Genomic DNA, 18,166 nt, shown 5'->3' on the forward strand with positions numbered 1-18,166 from the left:
TGCAAGACTTGAGCTGGGTGGTCAACTTTCAGAAAAGCCATCTGGAACTGATGCAATACCTGGAGTATCTAGGGATCTTGTTCGACATGAAGGAGGACAAGGTTTTTCTGCCAGAAGCCCACAGAATGAAACTCACATTGCAGATCACGGAGTTTCAGGACAGGTCAGCCCCACCAGGTTGACAATACATACAGGTGCTGGGGTCGATGGTAATGACTGTAGATATAGATGTGGTCCCCTGGGCAAGAACATACCTACATCCTCTCCAGAGCGCACTTCTTTCCTGCTGATGCCCGCAAAGGAATGCATTGCAGTTGCATGTACTTTTAATAAGAATTCATAAGGGATCCTTGTTCCTTTTCCAGTTGGTGAGCCATTTTGTTCTCATAACTTATTTTAGTATTAGGCTCCTGGGAGGCCCATAGTGCTGTCTCAAGTACATAGCTGTGTATATTTTAGCCTTTTCAAGAAAATAAGGCGTCTATTTTCTTTATCCAATTAATAGTGTGATTGAATGAATGTTACTTATCCAGGTGTCTACCTTCCTTGTTAAACATGTTTCTGGGGCACTGATTAGCTGCCATGTGATCTCTGTTAGCTAATTCCTCTTTGCTCACACAATTTCAACAAAGTATAAAGAAAATCTACCATTAAATTCTAGTGTTTTAGTCAAAAGTGAAAAACAACCAAAGAGGATTTTGATTAAATTCATTGTAATTCTTTGGTAAGGGGGAATAGTAACAGTGGCAGGCAGGACAGGAAGAGAAAATGCAAAAAGAATAGGAACAAAGCCTAGAACAGAAAGGAAAATGGGATGAGAAGCATTGGAAAAGCAAGAGTTATGGGGGAATGGGAGAAAATGAAAGCCAATAAAGCTGTATACATCAGGTGGCTTTATCTACCTCTTATTTATTTATTTAAAACACTTGTAGCCCGCATATCAACCATCTAGGTGGATAACGATACATACATAATTAAAACAATAGATACATAATAAAATAGAACATAACAGATTATTAAAATTACAGCATACAACGTACAAACCTCTGTGCAGTTCATTCCTGTTTCTCTATGCCACAGTGACTAAGAGGAAAGGAGACTTCTGATTCTTCCTCAGATAGCAATTCTTCCTTTCTTGGTGGACAGGGAAATTTGAGAGGGAGCAAACCAGTAGAACTTTTAAACTTTTAAGCTACTAACCCCCACCCCACCAAGTTGAAATCTGATTTGTGCTCTGAAAACAATTGAGCTGCTGAGGATCTATTTTATTTTACCTTCTGCACTGTCCTGTAGATTGTGCAGGCTCTTTACAAGTGAATAGCAGGCATCAAACACTTGGCCCTGAATGAGCAGAATAGCAAGGGTCAGATACACAGGGTTCAGAGCAAGAGGTTACCTTGATACTGAACAGAACAGGCAGTGCATTGGTGAAATATACCTTCTACTTCAGCTAATTTAGTCTATGTACTTGTAGGACAAAGGGAAGTTCTGTCTTACATATGAGGCTTCCATGACCCGGATGTTCCGAGAGGGCAGAACTGAAACAGTGAGATCATGTACTAATGAGTCAACGGAATTTGTTCAAGCAATGGAGGGTACAATAAAAACAGTAAGTGTAAATGTTCTAATATTACCTAAAAAAAAAAAAACATTTTTCCCATGTTTGCTATCTTAATTCTTTTCTTTTCAGGATTTAGGCATGGTCTCCTCTCTGTTACAATTCAAACCTGATCATTAAACTGTCCTTTCTATCACCTTTGCAGTGCTGCCAGTCTGACATTTGGGCTTCATATTATCCCTTTTTTCTCTATGTAGAATTTTGGATGGTCCTTATGATCCAGTTGTGGGTTCATTCCCTTGTGTGCAGGGTCTTGTAGTTCTGATTTCCCAATTACATTCCCTAAAAAAACAAGACTCCCAAATGAGGTGAGCCCTGTTCTGTAAAACTGAAACCAGTGGCCAAACCTAGCTGGATCTGTTTATCTCCATTCTATCCTTTTCATTGTAGCTTTCAGACCCGACATGGTAATGGGAAAGGTTTTTGATATACTGGCTTTCTAAGTACAACCAAAGCAGCTTACGTATTATATACAAGATACTTTTTCTGTTTTCAGTAGGCTCACAATCTAAGATTTTTTGGGTACCTGAGCAATGAAGTGTTAAGTGAATTGTGTTAAGGGTGACAAGGAGCTGCAGCAGGAATATACCTTAGGTGGCTACTCCAATCCATGGTAGCCATGCTGTGGGTTTTATTCTCCCCCTCCATGGCTTCTACAGCACAAAAATCTGTGGAGATCAAATCTTCATGCTATCTAGACCTCTGCTTAACTTGGCCTAAGATCTTCCTGTACCCTCCCTTATGCCTGACTTTCTCTTACAGAAGGCAGAGTGCCTGGCGCTGTTCAAAAAGGCTGCGGAAAAGCACCAGCATATGTACCGTCTTGCAATGACTGGCTCTGGCATAGACCGCCACCTCTTCTGTCTGTACCTTGTTTCTAGGTATCTGAAAGTAGAATCACCTTTCCTGAATCAGGTAAAAGGATACTTTTCAGTGCCCCAATCTATAGGTTATGTGATTAACCAAATGTTAACCCAACTCCCAATACTCTGGTATAATGGATATAAGAATGTGTCTTGTCCCGTATGCTGTGCTGTGAATAGGGCCCAACTCACGTTTCTTCATGACATGGTGTGAGGGTGGGATTTGGAGTCTGATAAGACAGTAGTAGAGTAAGGATAAGACCAGAAATAATGAGGCGCATCATTCCATTTGCTTTTTGTGTGTTTCAGGCAAGATCTCTCTTCTTTTCCTACTTTATAGATATAAGCAGAATAACTCCCTATGTCATGTTAACATTTAACTCTGTCTCTGCCAATCAGACTTCATAGAACCCAGCACATTTGGGGAGGAGAGGTAAAATGTACTGTGCATGCCTAGTTTTCATCCTTCCATAGCCAGTCTCATTTAGACACTCCAATGCAGTATAGAAGACAAAGTTGAAGGGTGGAAATATTGTGCTAGTGATCTTGTTACAGATATAGGCAGGAGCTGGGAGAGAACAATAAAAAGTGTGGGGCAAGCACAGAGTACAGTGGTACCTCGGTTTACGAGCAAAACATTTGCAAAATCGGTGCCTCGGAAACTGAGCATGGCTCGATTTACGAGCACCCCCCCTGCCGCAAACCGCCCCCCCCCCCCCGCCACGATCCGCCCCCCCCCCCCCCGCCACGATTGGGCACCCTCCCCCACCACGATCCGACCCCCCCCCTCCCCGACACGATTGGGCACCTCCCCGACACGATCCGACATCCCCCCCGACACAATTGGGCACCCCCCTGCCGCTTCTTACCCTCATCTGGGCACTCTTGAAGATCGGCCTACTCGTCAGAGTAACAGCTTTAACTTTCTTCTTTATAGGTGCTCTCTGAACCCTGGCGTCTCTCTACCAGCCAGACTCCCCAACAGCAACTTGTAATGTTTGATTTGGAGAAACATCCAGATCATGTGTCCTCTGGTGGAGGCTTTGGGCCGGTAAGTTAGACGAGCTGCCTTTTTCAAGTGAGATCTGTAGCAAAAGTAGCTGTGCATGGGGAGGAATGAAAAGGCGGTGCTGAACGAGTTCATCAGCTTTAAATCGAGCCACTTTGCTACTCGATATAGTATCTTCCCTGGGTAGATATTTTAATAAACCCAAAGAAATCGCACATTTCAGATTTCATTCAGTGGTCTCTTTATTATATAGGTCACTTAGATGCTATTTAATCAAGAGCAAACCTGTTTTCTGTCCTATGTCCATAGCACTGACTGCTACATTATTTATACATTCTGAATACTCTATTGAGTTCGGCACTACCATTCCGATCACAGGACCTTTACTTGCATGTTCATAAGTAACTAAAGTAAATAGCTTGGAAGTGATATTACAGAATATATTAACAAAAGCTAAAAATAACTGTATAGAAAACAATCTTTCCTTTTGTATGCTCTCTTCTGTGATGTGGACTAAAGAAGAAGGAAATCAAAACAGAACAATCCAATTAAGATCACAACCCTAGCTAACTATTAGAGGATCTTACTTTTAAAGTCAGATTACATTATTTAATTTCCTTGATCTGGCTCAAAGAAACATACCTCTTATCAGGAAAATTAATCATGTCTAGGCTGTATACTATGTAGCACAGGAGTGTCAACAGATGTTCGCTCAGCCTACTGTGGATTCCTTGGTTGCTCAAGAACCAAGTGCATGTGAGGGAGAATACGCAGGATTGCAGAGTGGATGTGGCCCGCTTTGGCCTTAGGAATCAAAACATCTGCAGCAGCAGTCTCTTTTGTGGCATGTGCTTGTCATACCAAGATGGGTGGGATCCAAGATGGCCGCTGCAGGATCCAAGATGGCCGCTGCATGTCTGCTGCAGTGAGGACGCCGTCGAAAGTTTCCTCTAACTATGCCGAAAAGACGGGGAAGGAACGTCGGAGGAGCCTCCCGGCGACCCTTAACTCCAGCGGTTACCATTGATGATTTTCTCAGACGCCTACAACGGGAGCAAGAAGAGTCGGGTGCCAGCTCGCTGGGAACGCCGCCGGAGAGTAGCGCGGTGGTGAGATCCCCTGGGCTCGATGTCACTCTCAGCCCCGACGTCAGGACGCCACCCCTTCAACCGACGCCGCAAGCAGCTAGCTCTCCACGGGACCAGAATGCACCCGAGGAGGTAGCTTCTTCTTCGTTCCCAGCGGCTAGCATGGAGGGCTCGCCGAACACAATAACGCAGAGTGACATGCTCTCTCTGCAAGGACTTGCGACTGGGACAACAGAGGCTGGGGGAATACAAGACGCCACTGAGGTAAAGCTAATTTCAGAACATTTAGATACTACACCATTACAACTTTTTTCACCTACAAAACCCCCTAAAGTTACACTTGATGCATTATGGGACTTGGTAGTGAATTTGGGGAATTCTTTAAATCCTCAAATAAAAAGTTTGGACAAAGAATTAAAAGAACAAAAAGAAGAAATAAATGTCTTAAAGCAGGATATTTCTCAATTAAAAACAGAGTCACAAAATACAAGTAAGGAGCTAATGTCTTTGAAACAAAATCAAGATTTGCTGGTTAAAGATAATATAATACTCAGGAGGAAGTTGGAAGCTCAGGAGAATAATAGTCGAATTAACAATTTGAGATTTATAAATTTTCCAAAGATCTTGTCAACTTCTCCTAGAGAAATGGTGAAAAGGTATTTTATGGAAATATTGGAAATTATCCCAGGACAAGCAGGCAGCATATTCTTAACGCATGGGTGACGTCACCGACGGAGCCCCAGTACGGACCTTTTTAACTAGAAAGTTTTAGTTGGCCGCACCGCGCATACGCGAGTGCCTTCCCGCCCGACGAAGGAGTGCGTGGTCCCCAGTTTCTTCGTTTCCGCGGAGCAAAGAAGATGCATGTGTTTTCAACGGCCGTTGAAAAACTAATTTTTGCCTTCCCGCTCGCGTATTTTTTCACTTTTTTCCTTTTTTCTTATCGGATTCCCTTTATTTTTGTTTTCAAAAAAAAAAAAACAACTCGTCGAGTTTTCCTTATTTTTTCAGGCCGGCCCCGGCGGGGCCTGTTGCCACCATACAGGCCTCCGGGTTCGATTTTGCGGAGGCCGTGTTTCCATTCATGCCCCCTCAACCGGGTTTTAAGAAGTGCCAGCGGTGTCCACGCCCGATCTCCCTCACCGACCCACACAATTGGTGCCTCCAGTGCTTGGGTCCAGAGCATCCGCTGTGCACCCGCTGTGCTACGCTTAAAAAGCGTACTTTGAAAAATCGGCAGATCCAGCAAAATATTTTGTTTGGTACCGGATCTGCCATGGAACCGGCTGTGACGTCGACGGCACCACAAAAGTCGGCACCGACGACATCAACACCACCGGACCCTTCCTCGGGGTCGTTGGGCCCAGGTAAGCCGGCTAAGAAGCCTCCCACTTCCCTTGAGCGCCCTCCTGCCACGGTTGCGACACCGGCCCTCCCGGCACCGCACCGGCCCCGCAAACGCTCCGCTCCGATCTCGGTGAGTGCCTCATCATCGGCCTCCTCATCGCCGGAGCGTAGACCGGCACCTATGGTACCGAAGAAGAAAAAAGCGGTACCGGTACCTCCCCTGGACGACCGCATCGCGGCCATACTCCAAACACAGTTACAGGAGCAGCTGCAACAACAGCTCCAACAACTGTTGCCGGTGTTGCTGGCACCGCACCTTCCGGTACGGGACCGGTCCGAGCCTCACACTGTCCCATCGGTGTCGACCCCCTCTGTACCGATTAATACTTCCATGCCGGTGCTCTTGGCAGAAACACCTACAGTACATACCCGTGATGCTGCCGACCCTGTCCGGTCCCAGGAACGACATCGGTCTTCCTCACCCGGTACCGCCTCGGTGCGCTCAGGCAAATCTCTTTCAAAGACCCGCCATGCCAAGCCCTCCACACCGATGTCCAAACGTACGCACCCCGACATTAGGGACCCAGATTTATGGGAAGAATCCCCTCACGGTACCGAGGAGGATCATTCGTCAACCGATGAAGAACCCTCCATGACCGACACCGTCTCAAAACCAGAGCAATCCTCTTTCTCCAAATTCCTTAGGGAGATGTCAGCAGCTCTTTCCATTCCCTTAGAGTCCGACTCTAAAAAGTCTCAGGCTTTCCTCGATGCCCTAGACTTTGAGCAACCTCCCAAAGAATTTCTGAAGTTGCCCGTCCACGACATCTTACGGGAAACTTTCTATAAAAACTGGGAAGCTCCCCTCACTGTTCCTGGAGCCCCTCGTAAATTGGATAGTTTGTACCGGGTTATTCCAATCCCAGGGTTTGACAAACCTCAATTGCCCCACGAGTCCCTCCTGATGGAATCTACTTTGAAAAAATCTCAGGGTTCCAGTGTCTATGCCTCCACCCCTCCTGGCAGAGAGGGAAAAACCATGGATAAATTTGGTAAGCGCCTTTTCCAAAATTCCATATTAGCCAATAGAGCCAACAACTACACCTTCCACTTCTCCTTCTACATGAAGCATCTGGTGCAACAGCTCTCTTCCTTACAGAAATATCTTCCTGAACGTAAGGTCCCTCTTTTCCAGCAACATATTTCCAGCCTCCTCCAACTCAGGAAATTCATGGTTCGCTCCATCTATGACTCATTTGAGCTGACCTCTCGCACATCTGCCATGGCAGTGGCCATGCGCCGTTTGGCATGGCTGAGAGTCTCTGACCTAGACATTAACCACCAGGACCGCCTGGTTAACGCACCTTGTCTGGGTGATGAACTCTTCGGAGAGTCCCTGGACTCAACAACCCAGAAGCTCTCAGCACATGAGACCAGGTGGGACACTCTGATTAAACCTAAAAAGAAGACTCCACCTGCTCGCACCTACAGACAGCAGTCTTCCTACCAGCGCAGGTTCTCGGCCAGACCTCTCAACCCGCCTCAACAGCAGCCGCGCCGACCTCAGCAGCAACATCAAACTCAGGCTCGCTCTCAGTCTCACCAAACTGCCAAGCCTCTACCTCCGTCAAAACCATCTCAACCCTTTTGACTCTTTTCTCCAGGGCATAGCCAGTCTCCCAACATCATTGCCTCTTCCTCAGCCTATCGGAGGTCGCCTCCAACTTTTTCTCAGCCGTTGGGAGGTCATCACATCAGACCAATGGGTCCTCAACATCATTCGCCACGGCTACTCTCTCAACTTCCAGACACTTCCACCAGACAATCCTCCCGTAGAGTCTGCTTCTCACTCCTCCCAAACCCCCCTCCTCCTGAGGGAGGTCCAATCCCTCCTTCTTCTCAATGCCATCGAAGAGGTGCCCCCGGACCAATGGGGTCAGGGATTCTACTCCCGCTACTTCCTGGTTCCCAAGAAGACAGGAGACCCCCGTCCCATCCTCGATCTCAGGGACCTCAACAAGTGTGTGGTCAAAGAGAAATTCAGAATGCTCTCCCTGGCCACGCTTTACCCTCTTCTCTCTCAACACGACTGGCTATGTTCCCTAGACCTCAAAGAGGCCTACACTCACATCCCCATCAATCTGAATTCACGTCGCTACCTCCGCTTTCAGATTCAGCACCGCCACTATCAGTACATGGTGCTACCCTTTGGCCTCGCATCATCGCCCAGGGTGTTCACCAAGTGCCTTATTGTGGTGGCGGCCTTCCTCAGGACTCACAACCTCCAGGTGTTCCCCTACTTGGACGATTGGTTGGTGAAAGCAACTACGTCTCCACTTGTGCTGCAAGCCACTCATCACACCATCTCTTTCCTCCATCTCTTGGGGTTCGAGATCAACTACCCCAAGTCGCATCTGCTTCCCACACAGCGACTTCAGTTCATCGGAGCAGTTCTCGACACCACTCTGATGAGGGCGTTTCTCCCCTCCGACCGACACCGGACCCTGCTCCACCTCTGTCGTCAGGTGCTCCTTCATCAAACCATCCCAGCTTGACAGATGATGGTCCTCTTGGGCCACATGGCCTCGACGGTCCATGTACTTCCTCTGGCACGACTCCACCTCAGTGGACTCTAGCCACCCAATGGTCACAGACCACGGATCCTCTTTCTCATCCCATCTCTGTGACATCGTCTCTTCAGCAATCTCTTCAATGGTGGTTGATCTCCTCCAATCTTTCCAGGGGTCTACTCTTTCATCTACCCCCTCACTCCATGATCATAACCATGGATGCCTCCCCCTATGCGTGGGGAGCTCACCTGGGAAATCTACGCACCCAGGGACTCTGGACCCCTCAGGAGCGTCAACATCACATCAATTTCCTGGAACTCAGAGCCATGTTCTACGCTCTCAAGGCCTTCCAGCACCTTCTCTGCCCTCAGGTTCTTCTCCTGTGCACAGACAATCAAGTCGCCATGTACTACATAAACAAGCAAGGCGGCACCGGATCTCGCCTCCTCTGTCAGGAGGCTCTCCGCATCTGGACCTGGGCCACGGCCCACAGTCTCTTCCTCAAAGCTGTCTACATCCAGGGCGAACAGAACTCCCTGGCCGACAATCTCAGCCGCATCCTTCAACCTCACGAGTGGACCCTGGATCCTCCCACGCTCCGCTCCATCTTTGCTCGATGGGGCACTCCACAGGTAGACATCTTTGCAGCTCCTCACAACCATCAGCTGCCCCAGTTCTGTTCCAGACTCTTCTCTCCTCACCGTCTGGCCCCGGATGCATTCCTGCTCGACTGGACGGATCGGTTCCTCTATGCCTTTCCTCCACTCCCTCTGATGTTGCGGACATTATCCAAACTCCGCAGGGACAGAGCCACCATGATTCTCATCGCTCCTCGGTGGCCTCGCCAACACTGGTTTTCCCTCCTACTTCAGCTCAGCTCCAGGGAGCCCATTCCTCTTCCTGTGTTTCCTACTCTACTTACGCAGCAGCATCAGTCTCTACTACATCCCAATCTGTCTTCACTCCACCTGACAGCTTGGTTTCTCTCAGGCTGACCTCTCCAGAGAATCTGTCTCAGCCTGTCCGTCGCATTTTGGATGCCTCCAGGAAACTGGCCACTCTCCAATGTTACCATCAGAAGTGGACCAGGTTCTCCTCTTGGTGTCTCCTGCATCATCACGATCCCACCTCATTGGCGGTGGAAACTGTACTGGACTATTTGCTCTCTCTGTCCGATGCTGGCCTCAAGTCTACCTCAATCAGAGTCCACCTCAGTGCCATCACTGCGTTTCATGAGCCTATCCTCGGAAAACCTCTCACGGCTCATCCTCTGGTTTCCCGGTTCATGAGAGGCCTCTTCAATGTCAAACCACCTCTGAAGCCTCCTCCTGTCGTCTGGGACCTGAATGTGGTTTTATCAGCCCTCATGAAACCTCCTTTTGAGCCTCTTGCCACAACTTCGCTCAAACTTCTCACATGGAAGGTGCTTTTCCTCATTGCCATCACCTCTGCCAGGAGGGTTAGTGAGCTGCATGCACTGGTTGCTGACCCACCTTTCACGGTTTTTCACCATGACAAGGTGGTTCTGCGTACCCATCCTAAATTTCTTCCCAAGGTGGTCTCGGACTTCCACCTCAACCAGTCCATTGTATTGCCTGTCTTTTTCCCTAAACCCCATGCTCATCCTGGGGAACTGGCGTTACACACGCTAGACTGTAAGCGGGCCCTTGCATACTACCTTGACCGTACCAGGGCTCACCGCTCTTCACCTCAGCTCTTTTTGTCCTTTGACCCTAACCGTCTGGGGCGCCCTGTCTCTAAATGGACGCTTTCTAACTGGCTTGCTCCCTGCATTGCGTTCTGTTATGCTCGGGCCGGTCTCTCACTGGAAGGTGCTGTCACGGCCCACAGGGTCAGAGCTATGGCTGCTTCTGTGGCTTTCCTCCGTTTCACGCCCATCGAGGAAATCTGCAAGGCTGCCACTTGGTCCTCAGTTCACACATTCACTACTCACTACTGTCTGGATGCCTTCTCCAGACGGGATGGACACTTCGGCCAATCTGTGTTACAAAATTTATTTTCCTAATGGCCAATCATCCCCCCTCCCTCTCTGTTAGCTTGGAGGTCACCCATGCGTTAAGAATATGCTGCCTGCCTGTCCTGGGATAAAGCACAGTTACTTACCGTAACAGGTGTTATCCAGGGACAGCAGGCAGATATTCTTACGTCCCACCCTCCTCCCCGGGTTGGCTTCTTAGCTGGCTTATCTTAACTGGGGACCACGCACTCCTCCGTCGGGCGGGAAGGCACTCGCGCATGAGCGGTGCGGCCAACTAGAACTTTCTAGTTAAAAAGGTCCGTACCGGGGCTCCGTCGGTGACGTCACCCATGTGTTAAGAATATCTGCCTGCTGTCCCTGGATAACACCTGTTACGGTAAGTAACTGTGCTTTCCTGAAAGCTCCTTACCTCCTCTTACAAGAGTGTATTACCTTCCTGCCAAGCCCCAATCCAAAGAAGAAAGAAAAATTGAGGAACCCCGGGAGAGATCATTGGACATTTCCGCAATACTGGAACAATCGGATAGAGAATTGGCTGTTCCAGCCACTCTCTTGTTGTCTGTCGCTTTGGCTCCAGACAAGGATTGGATACTAAAACTTTTCTTTAAAAATAGGTCCAAAGACTTCCTGGGACATCATATTCAGATTTTCCCTAATGTCTCTAGAGAGACTCAAAAAAGAAGGAAAGAATTTCTACTTCTAAAACCTGGAGTGACTCAAATAGGGGGTATTTTCTTTCTGAGATATCCATGTAAATGTGTGGTTAGATATTTATCATTGAAGTATATTTTTATAGAACCGTCTCAACTGATTAGTTTTCTCTCAGCGAAACGTCTTGAAAAAGGAATAACAGCGCCCATGGAAGGTTAGCTCCCCGCACTGTAGTAAGACATGGATTTTCTTTTAATTAATTTGATTTATATTTGTCCTACTCTTTAAATCTTGGAGGACTAGTGTGTGATCAGCTAGATCATTATTACTTTATTTATCTATTTTTATTTTCAAACTGAATTATGATTGTGGTATATCTTAATTTTGGAAATTTAGTTCAGTATGTTGTTTGATCTCACTTTACTGTACAAGATGTATATGCTTGGTAATATTGTAAAATTCTATAAAAAAAAAAAAAAAAAAAAGATGGGTGGGCTTACCTTTGCAGAGGACGAGCCTTTTCCCCAGCTTATGCTAACAGGGGTGGACTATATAGCTGATGCACTCTACGACATCATCGGACTCGTGAGCAAATCTTGGCTTATTTCTTTTCAGCCCACAAAATTCTCTGGATCAGGCAATGGGCAGGATGTTCCACCTCCAAGGCTACTCAGCAGACTCCCTTTCAAGGGACAGATGTTGTTTGGAAAGGGTCTGAACGATCTGATGGCCAGTGTGGCAGATTACTGGCCAAAATCTGTGCCAGACAGCAGACCACAAAACTCCAGAAATTCAGGGTGGTCTAATTTTTGTAATTCCAGGCATATCCATCGGTACTCGGGAGGTATCTTTATTAGAATACTTGAATAAGGTGTTTTATTGATAGTAGTCTATACCACTCAAGGAACAATATTCCAAATAAGGCTCCTGACTCAGACCATATTGGCCGAAACACGTGCATGTCGAGCCATCGCACAGACTTTTAAGATTGTAGAATAAACTGCAGGCCAACATTTCTTTGTATCTCCACCGTGGTTTGTTTGTTACATTTCTAACACCTCCACATACTTGTGAGTAGCAATTCATAACAAATATATAGAGACAAGTATTTTTCATTGATCCAAATTAGAATTCTTTTTTTTTCTATGTACAATTTGTTGTATATAGCGATCGATGGTACAAATTTGACCAGCATATTGATTAATAATTACTTACTCTATAAAAAGTGCATGGCTCATAACATTCAGATTCTGTAACCTAAATTTCACTGCTGTTGACTTTGACGTCTTCTGAGGAAGGAAGATTACCTCTCAGGGGCCTACGATTCTTAAATGAATTTTGCTACAAAATTGGGAGGGAAAAATTGTGGCCACCTGGATGCCACATAACTGTGGGACAATATAACAAAGCTATTTGAGATGCAGCAATGCTGATTTATGATTCATGATTTACTTTTGTGTATGTATTACAAGAACATAGTACAGTAGAGGTTTTTCTCTCTTGTCAGGAGTGGGTACCAAAGGCAATTAATAATTTTCATAAGTAACCAACATGAAGGGACTTAACTCCCAATGCAGGACAAACAGCCATTGTGTTTTATGTGGTGATATGTTTTAATCGGTCTTCATTTGAACACTGTAGGTTGCAGATGATGGCTATGGCGTCTCTTACATCATCGCTGGTGAGAATCTTATTAACTTCCATGTTTCCAGCAAATTCTCCAGCCTTGAAACGGTTTGTATCTCATTTTCTTATTCCAACAAACATCTGGTAAACAAAACTAATCACAGTATTTATAAACCACTGCTCCCAATAAGATCCAAAGTAGTTCATGTACATATAAACACATAGACTGAAATGAGCTGGAAGGGATTGCCGTTCTTATTTATCCCTCTCAATGTGAACTCTCAGGCCTTGAGCATGCACGCATGCTCAAGGCCCGGCACAGGAAGCAGATTTTCGGGCACAGGACATGCTGGGGCCGGTGTCGATGCGGAGGCTACACTGGAAGTAAGAAGAGGGTTCGGGTGGGTTGGGGGATCTCAGGTTGCGGCGGGGGGGGGGGTGCCGGATGGCGGCGGGGGGGTGCCTTCGGAGTGAGCAAGCCGGTTCTCGTGTGGGTGGAGCAGCGCTGCTGGCCTCAGGGGGGGAAGGTGGAGGGTGGGAACATATCAAAGCAAGTTTCTCTTACTTCCTATGGGGAAACTTGCTTTGATATACGATCATTTTGGATTACGAGCATGCTCCTGGAACGGATTATGCTCGTAATCCAAGGTACCACTGTAGTACTATTATGGGGGTGGGGTCTGAGGTGGAGATTGGGTGGAGATGGGCATGACTTAGCCCAGTGTTCTTCAACCACTGGTCCGCAGATCGGTGCCGGACCACAAAATAATTCTCTTATTTCTGCCAGTCCATAGGTGTTGAAAGGTTGAAGAACACTGGTTTATAGTATTACTTTTTCTGTTGCTTTGCGAGTCCTACAAGTTGGTGCTGTTTTGGTGTAATAGGTTTGTCACATTCAGTGTGTATTTTCACAGGGTTTTCAGTAATGCTTTTGGTTCTTGCAATAGCATGTAAAGGTATCTCAATTAACGTATATAATCTAATATAAACCGACCCGAATATAAACCGAGGTAACCTTCTCCCCCCCCAAAAAAAGGAAATAAGGTTGACTCGAATATAAAACAGGAGGGGAGTGTTGTGTTAATATTCAAGTGCAATGCGTTGCCTTGCCCTGCCAGGTTCTGCACCCTGTTCCCCCCTCCCTTACTGCTCTGCCAGGCTCTGCATCCAGCCCCCTCCCCTCCCTCCCTCCTCTGCTCTGCACCCAGTACTACTCACTCCCTGCTGGGTTCTATACCCTGTCCCCCTTCCCTCCCGATGACTTGTGGACCTGCCTTGAGACCTGGTGGTCCAGCGGTGGCTGGGAGAGGAGGGATCCCTCCCGCCTTCTGTCCCAGCTGATTCTAAGAATTTTTACCCTCCTCCCACCTCCTTGCGTGCTTTTAGTATCCCTGGCAGCTCAGCGGTGAATCATGGTTGGAGCGACATTCCTTCTCTCTTGCCATACAAAAGTCTGTTCTTTGAAGATGTGTCTATTTCTGTGCTATGCTGAAAATTCTAATTGCCTCGTTCTCTTTTTCAAGATAAAATAAAATTTTTTGTAAATGCATGATTTTTATTTAATGCACCAATATTCATTATGAAGGATTAATTGTAAATATGGACATGTTGTCAGATTGTACAAGGTTGAAGGTTCTTGATAACTCATGCAATTCTACCTCAGGGAGGAGAAAGGAGAAGGAACTTGAGAACGGAAAAGAGAATGGCTAGAGTGAGCCAGGGTTAGGTATGTGCACCAGGAAAAAATGCACTTAGGGGAAAATTCTGTATAGGATACTGGTCTCAGCAGACATCTAAGAAGTGCCTGAGAATCGCAGACTGGCAACTTATACAGAATCGTGTCTACCCTAATGGATGGACGCCTAATCACCCTGATTCTCTAACTAGCACCCATGTCACAGGCACTGATTAGAAAATCACGTCTGATCCCTTGCTATCAGCTGATCGCGGCAAAGAAATTGCCCTGCCGCAATCAGCTGAGCAATTGCAGCATGCAACCCCTGAACCCCCTGCAAAGTCAGCCGGCAGGAAGGTTTCTCACTCCCTCCTGCCAGAACTGCTGATGCCCCCTCCCCTCCCCCTGGATAAATCCCCTGGTAGGAGGGATGCCCACTCCCTCCTTATGCCCCCCACGGAACTCCCCTGCCCCTCCAGCTCCCTCCTCATACCCCCTGTACCTTTTAAGATGAAAATCCAGCCAGAGGATGCATATGCCCTCTGGCTGTTAGGCCCGCCACTCCAAATAGTGGGCCTTCCCCTTCCCGGTGCATTCTGGGATGCACAAGGGAAGGGGGGTCTAAGGCTCTAATTGGCCCAGATGCCTAAGGCCCCTCCCATAGGAGGGAGCTTTAAGCACCTGGATCACCCAGAGTCTTAGGCCTCCTTCCCAGTGCATCCAGGAGTGGCCTAAAACTACGATTAGCCAGATACCTAAGGCCCAATTTGAATCTTAGACCATGCCTACTGCATCCTAGGATGCACCGAGAAGGAAGCCTAAGACTCCGGTTGGTCCAGGAGCCAAAGGCCCCTCCTCAGAATGCACTGGGAAGGGGAAGGCCCACCATTTTGGAGTGGTGGCTACCAGCAGGAGGACATATGCATCTCTCCGGCTGGACTTTCATCTTAGAAAAGGTATCAGGAAGTGTGTGTGTGTGGGGGGGGGTGGTGGTTCTGGAGGTGGGTGTTGCCAAGTATAGAGGGGGAAGTTACGGGGGGGAGGGGGAGGTAGCAACAAGAGGGAGTGAGCATCCCTCCTGCCACAGACATTCACAAGGGGTTTGAGGGTGGCAACAGGAGGGAGTTGACATCCCTTCTGCAGGCTGATTTCGCAGGGAGGTTCCCTGCCGTGGCTACTCAGCTGATCGCAGCAGGGAGATTTCCTTGCTGCAACCAGCTCAGCAGCCACGTCTATTTGAAATGTAGGACAGCATTTTGCTGGTCTACATTTCAGGAGTCGATCACGGTCCTAGGGAGACACCTAAGGTCACCTAAGCTCGCCCAAGGCCAATTCCGGGCAAGACTACGCCCAGCCTTGGGCGAGCTTAAATATCGTGACGCATCTCCCTGCATCCGCAACATGCACCTACAGTGTAGGCCACCTGCCTCGGGATTTTTTTTTTTTTTTTAGAAATCATTCGTCCCAATTGGCTGGTTAGATGGCAATAGGATGCCTACCGCTGCCTACAATCGGGACACCATTTATAGAATTTGCCCCTTAGTGTGTTCTCCCTCTATTCCGCCTCCCAAAGATAAAAGGATGTTGGTGACAAGAGTATTTAGCCAGAAGATGTTAATTTTTGAAAACTTCCATCCATATTACTCAGTATTACATACTGTTTATGTATACATAGACTGCATGTTGTTAATCACAAGAAAGCATGTGTATCTGAACAAACTGAGTATCTCAGATAATTCCCCAGTGTGTTATTGAATATACAAACTAAAATGAAACGTTTTGTTTACCTTATGAATGTGGCTTTTTTGAGACATATAGCTGCATATGAAGACTTGTGGAAAGTATTCTCAGTTGTCTGGTTCTAGTTGAGCAAATGGACGTGTCTCTTTTTTTTTTTTTTCTCTCTCTTTCAAATTTGAATGCTAAGTGCTCACTCAAAAACAAATTAGCTAATAACAGAATTAACCAATATTAATGTCTGTCTTTTATTCAATAGTCTTCTCCTCGGTTTGGAAATCATATCCATCACGCCCTCCGTGACCTAGCAGACCTTTTCAATTTTCAAGTTCACAGGGAAGAAAAGTAATATTGTACTAATGTTCTTATGGACCAGAAGGCAGACTTCCCTTGCACACTTGTGTGCAAGTACATTGCCCAGAAGTTGTGCTCACCTTTTTACTTGTGCCACGCACACATTGTCCAGGCTCAACTTTCACTTACACATACTTAATATCCAGAAGTCATTCTTAACTCCCTTCCTGACTCAAATAGTATCCAGAGTCCTGACCATTGAGCTGCATTTGAATACACATAAACTGGTGTTTAATTAAATTTGGGAGAAGACATTTTAAGAGTGACAGTACGAAGAATTAATGTGCATTGATAAAGGCTGAGCAGCACAGGCTTTCTGGTTTTCCACCATCCCAGTAACCCATGATTAGTCAGGTTTCATCTATGGAATAACTACATGCCTATTTTGTCGGTGATTTGCTCTATGAAGAGATTCTAAATCCTCTATTTTGCACCAAAGTGTCACTTCTTTTCCTAGGAGAGGCCATTTCCTTACTTTTGTGAAATTTCAGTCCAGTTCTATTTATATTTGTCATGTAAATTAATTTCTTGGTCCAGAATAAAATAGTGGATTCATGATGAAATCACTGTGCTTGAGTGTCTCATTTGAAAATGTTTTGCATGAGAATATGAGAAGATTGTGAACCGTCTCTGTTAGGGATGAAACTCGTAACAAACTACTTGGCTACAATGCAATGGTTAACTTAAAGTAGCCCTCATTTTCTTCGCTCACAAATTATGGATTTAGCATTCAGCTAAGATAGTATACTGCTCTGTGTTCTCCTTCCCCGACCCTGATGAAAAAATGAGGTGGGGATTGAGCCAGACCCAGTTTACAAAAAGCTAAGTAACAGCTACATTTGCTATTAGTATGGTATTAAGCACGAGCACTTTTATAACTTAAAAAGAAAACCATAAAATAATATATTGAAAAACCGCATAATATAAAGGTTCCTATGAGGACAGCTACCATGCGTTAAAATCGTGTGGCACTCTGAGGAACTTTGAGCGAAGAAAATGAGGGCTACTTTAAGTTAAGTTTTGTTTCTTGATACAATATTTTGTGCACTTTTTTGTTTTGAATTACAATGCAATGGAACATAGGCCCAGATTCACTAAAGATAGCGACTCAATCGCTGTTGGCCAATTCTCTGTCTGATTTAGGATCGTAAAACACGATGCAAAATAATGAATCAGTCACTTGGCTATTTTGCATGGGGTTTTACAAATTTGCATGGCCAGATCAGAAAAGGGGCAATTGAGGGGGAAAACATGCAATGGGGCCATTTTGTGAATTGGGTCAGTTAGCAGTGATTGGCCATAGTCTCTTCCTAGTCAAAATATATTAATGATGACATTAACTCTGATTATTGTGCATCCTGCTTGTCATATTACATGTATTAGGGAATAGTGATAGTGAACACCTTGCTTCTATGACCAGGGAGGTTACCATCTCTAGTCAACATTAAAAAGGCATAGTCCTGTGTGTGTGTGTGGATTTTAAAACCTGTTCCGTATAGTTAGTGTGTCTATTCAGATAGAGAGTGGCACTGTGTTAATTGGAGTTTTAGTGCAGGAAATGTGTCACACCAGTGGTTAACGTTTAGCCTCAGCACCCTGAGGTTGTTGGTTCAAACCCACAATGCTCCT

General features: G+C 46.3%; 1 protein-coding gene across 4 annotated transcripts in view; it reads left to right on the forward strand.

The window, feature by feature from the left end:
* The window catches only part of CPT1B (carnitine palmitoyltransferase 1B), a 95,380-nt gene extending 78,280 nt beyond the window's left edge, over positions 1-17,100 (forward strand). For all 4 annotated transcript variants that reach the window (XM_033958377.1, XM_033958376.1, XM_033958375.1 and 1 more), the window contains exons 15-19: positions 1,475-1,609; positions 2,381-2,533; positions 3,419-3,532; positions 12,787-12,879; positions 16,443-17,100. In XM_033958377.1, the coding sequence (XP_033814268.1) occupies positions 1,475-1,609; positions 2,381-2,533; positions 3,419-3,532; positions 12,787-12,879; positions 16,443-16,532 (585 nt within the window). In that variant the 3' untranslated portion in view covers positions 16,533-17,100. The remainder of the gene's footprint in view (positions 1-1,474; positions 1,610-2,380; positions 2,534-3,418; positions 3,533-12,786; positions 12,880-16,442) is intronic.
* Positions 17,101-18,166: the final 1,066 nt, after the last annotated feature.

Source organism: Geotrypetes seraphini, chromosome 9, assembly GCF_902459505.1.
Source record: "Geotrypetes seraphini chromosome 9, aGeoSer1.1, whole genome shotgun sequence".
Classification (NCBI taxonomy): domain Eukaryota; kingdom Metazoa; phylum Chordata; class Amphibia; order Gymnophiona; family Dermophiidae; genus Geotrypetes; species Geotrypetes seraphini.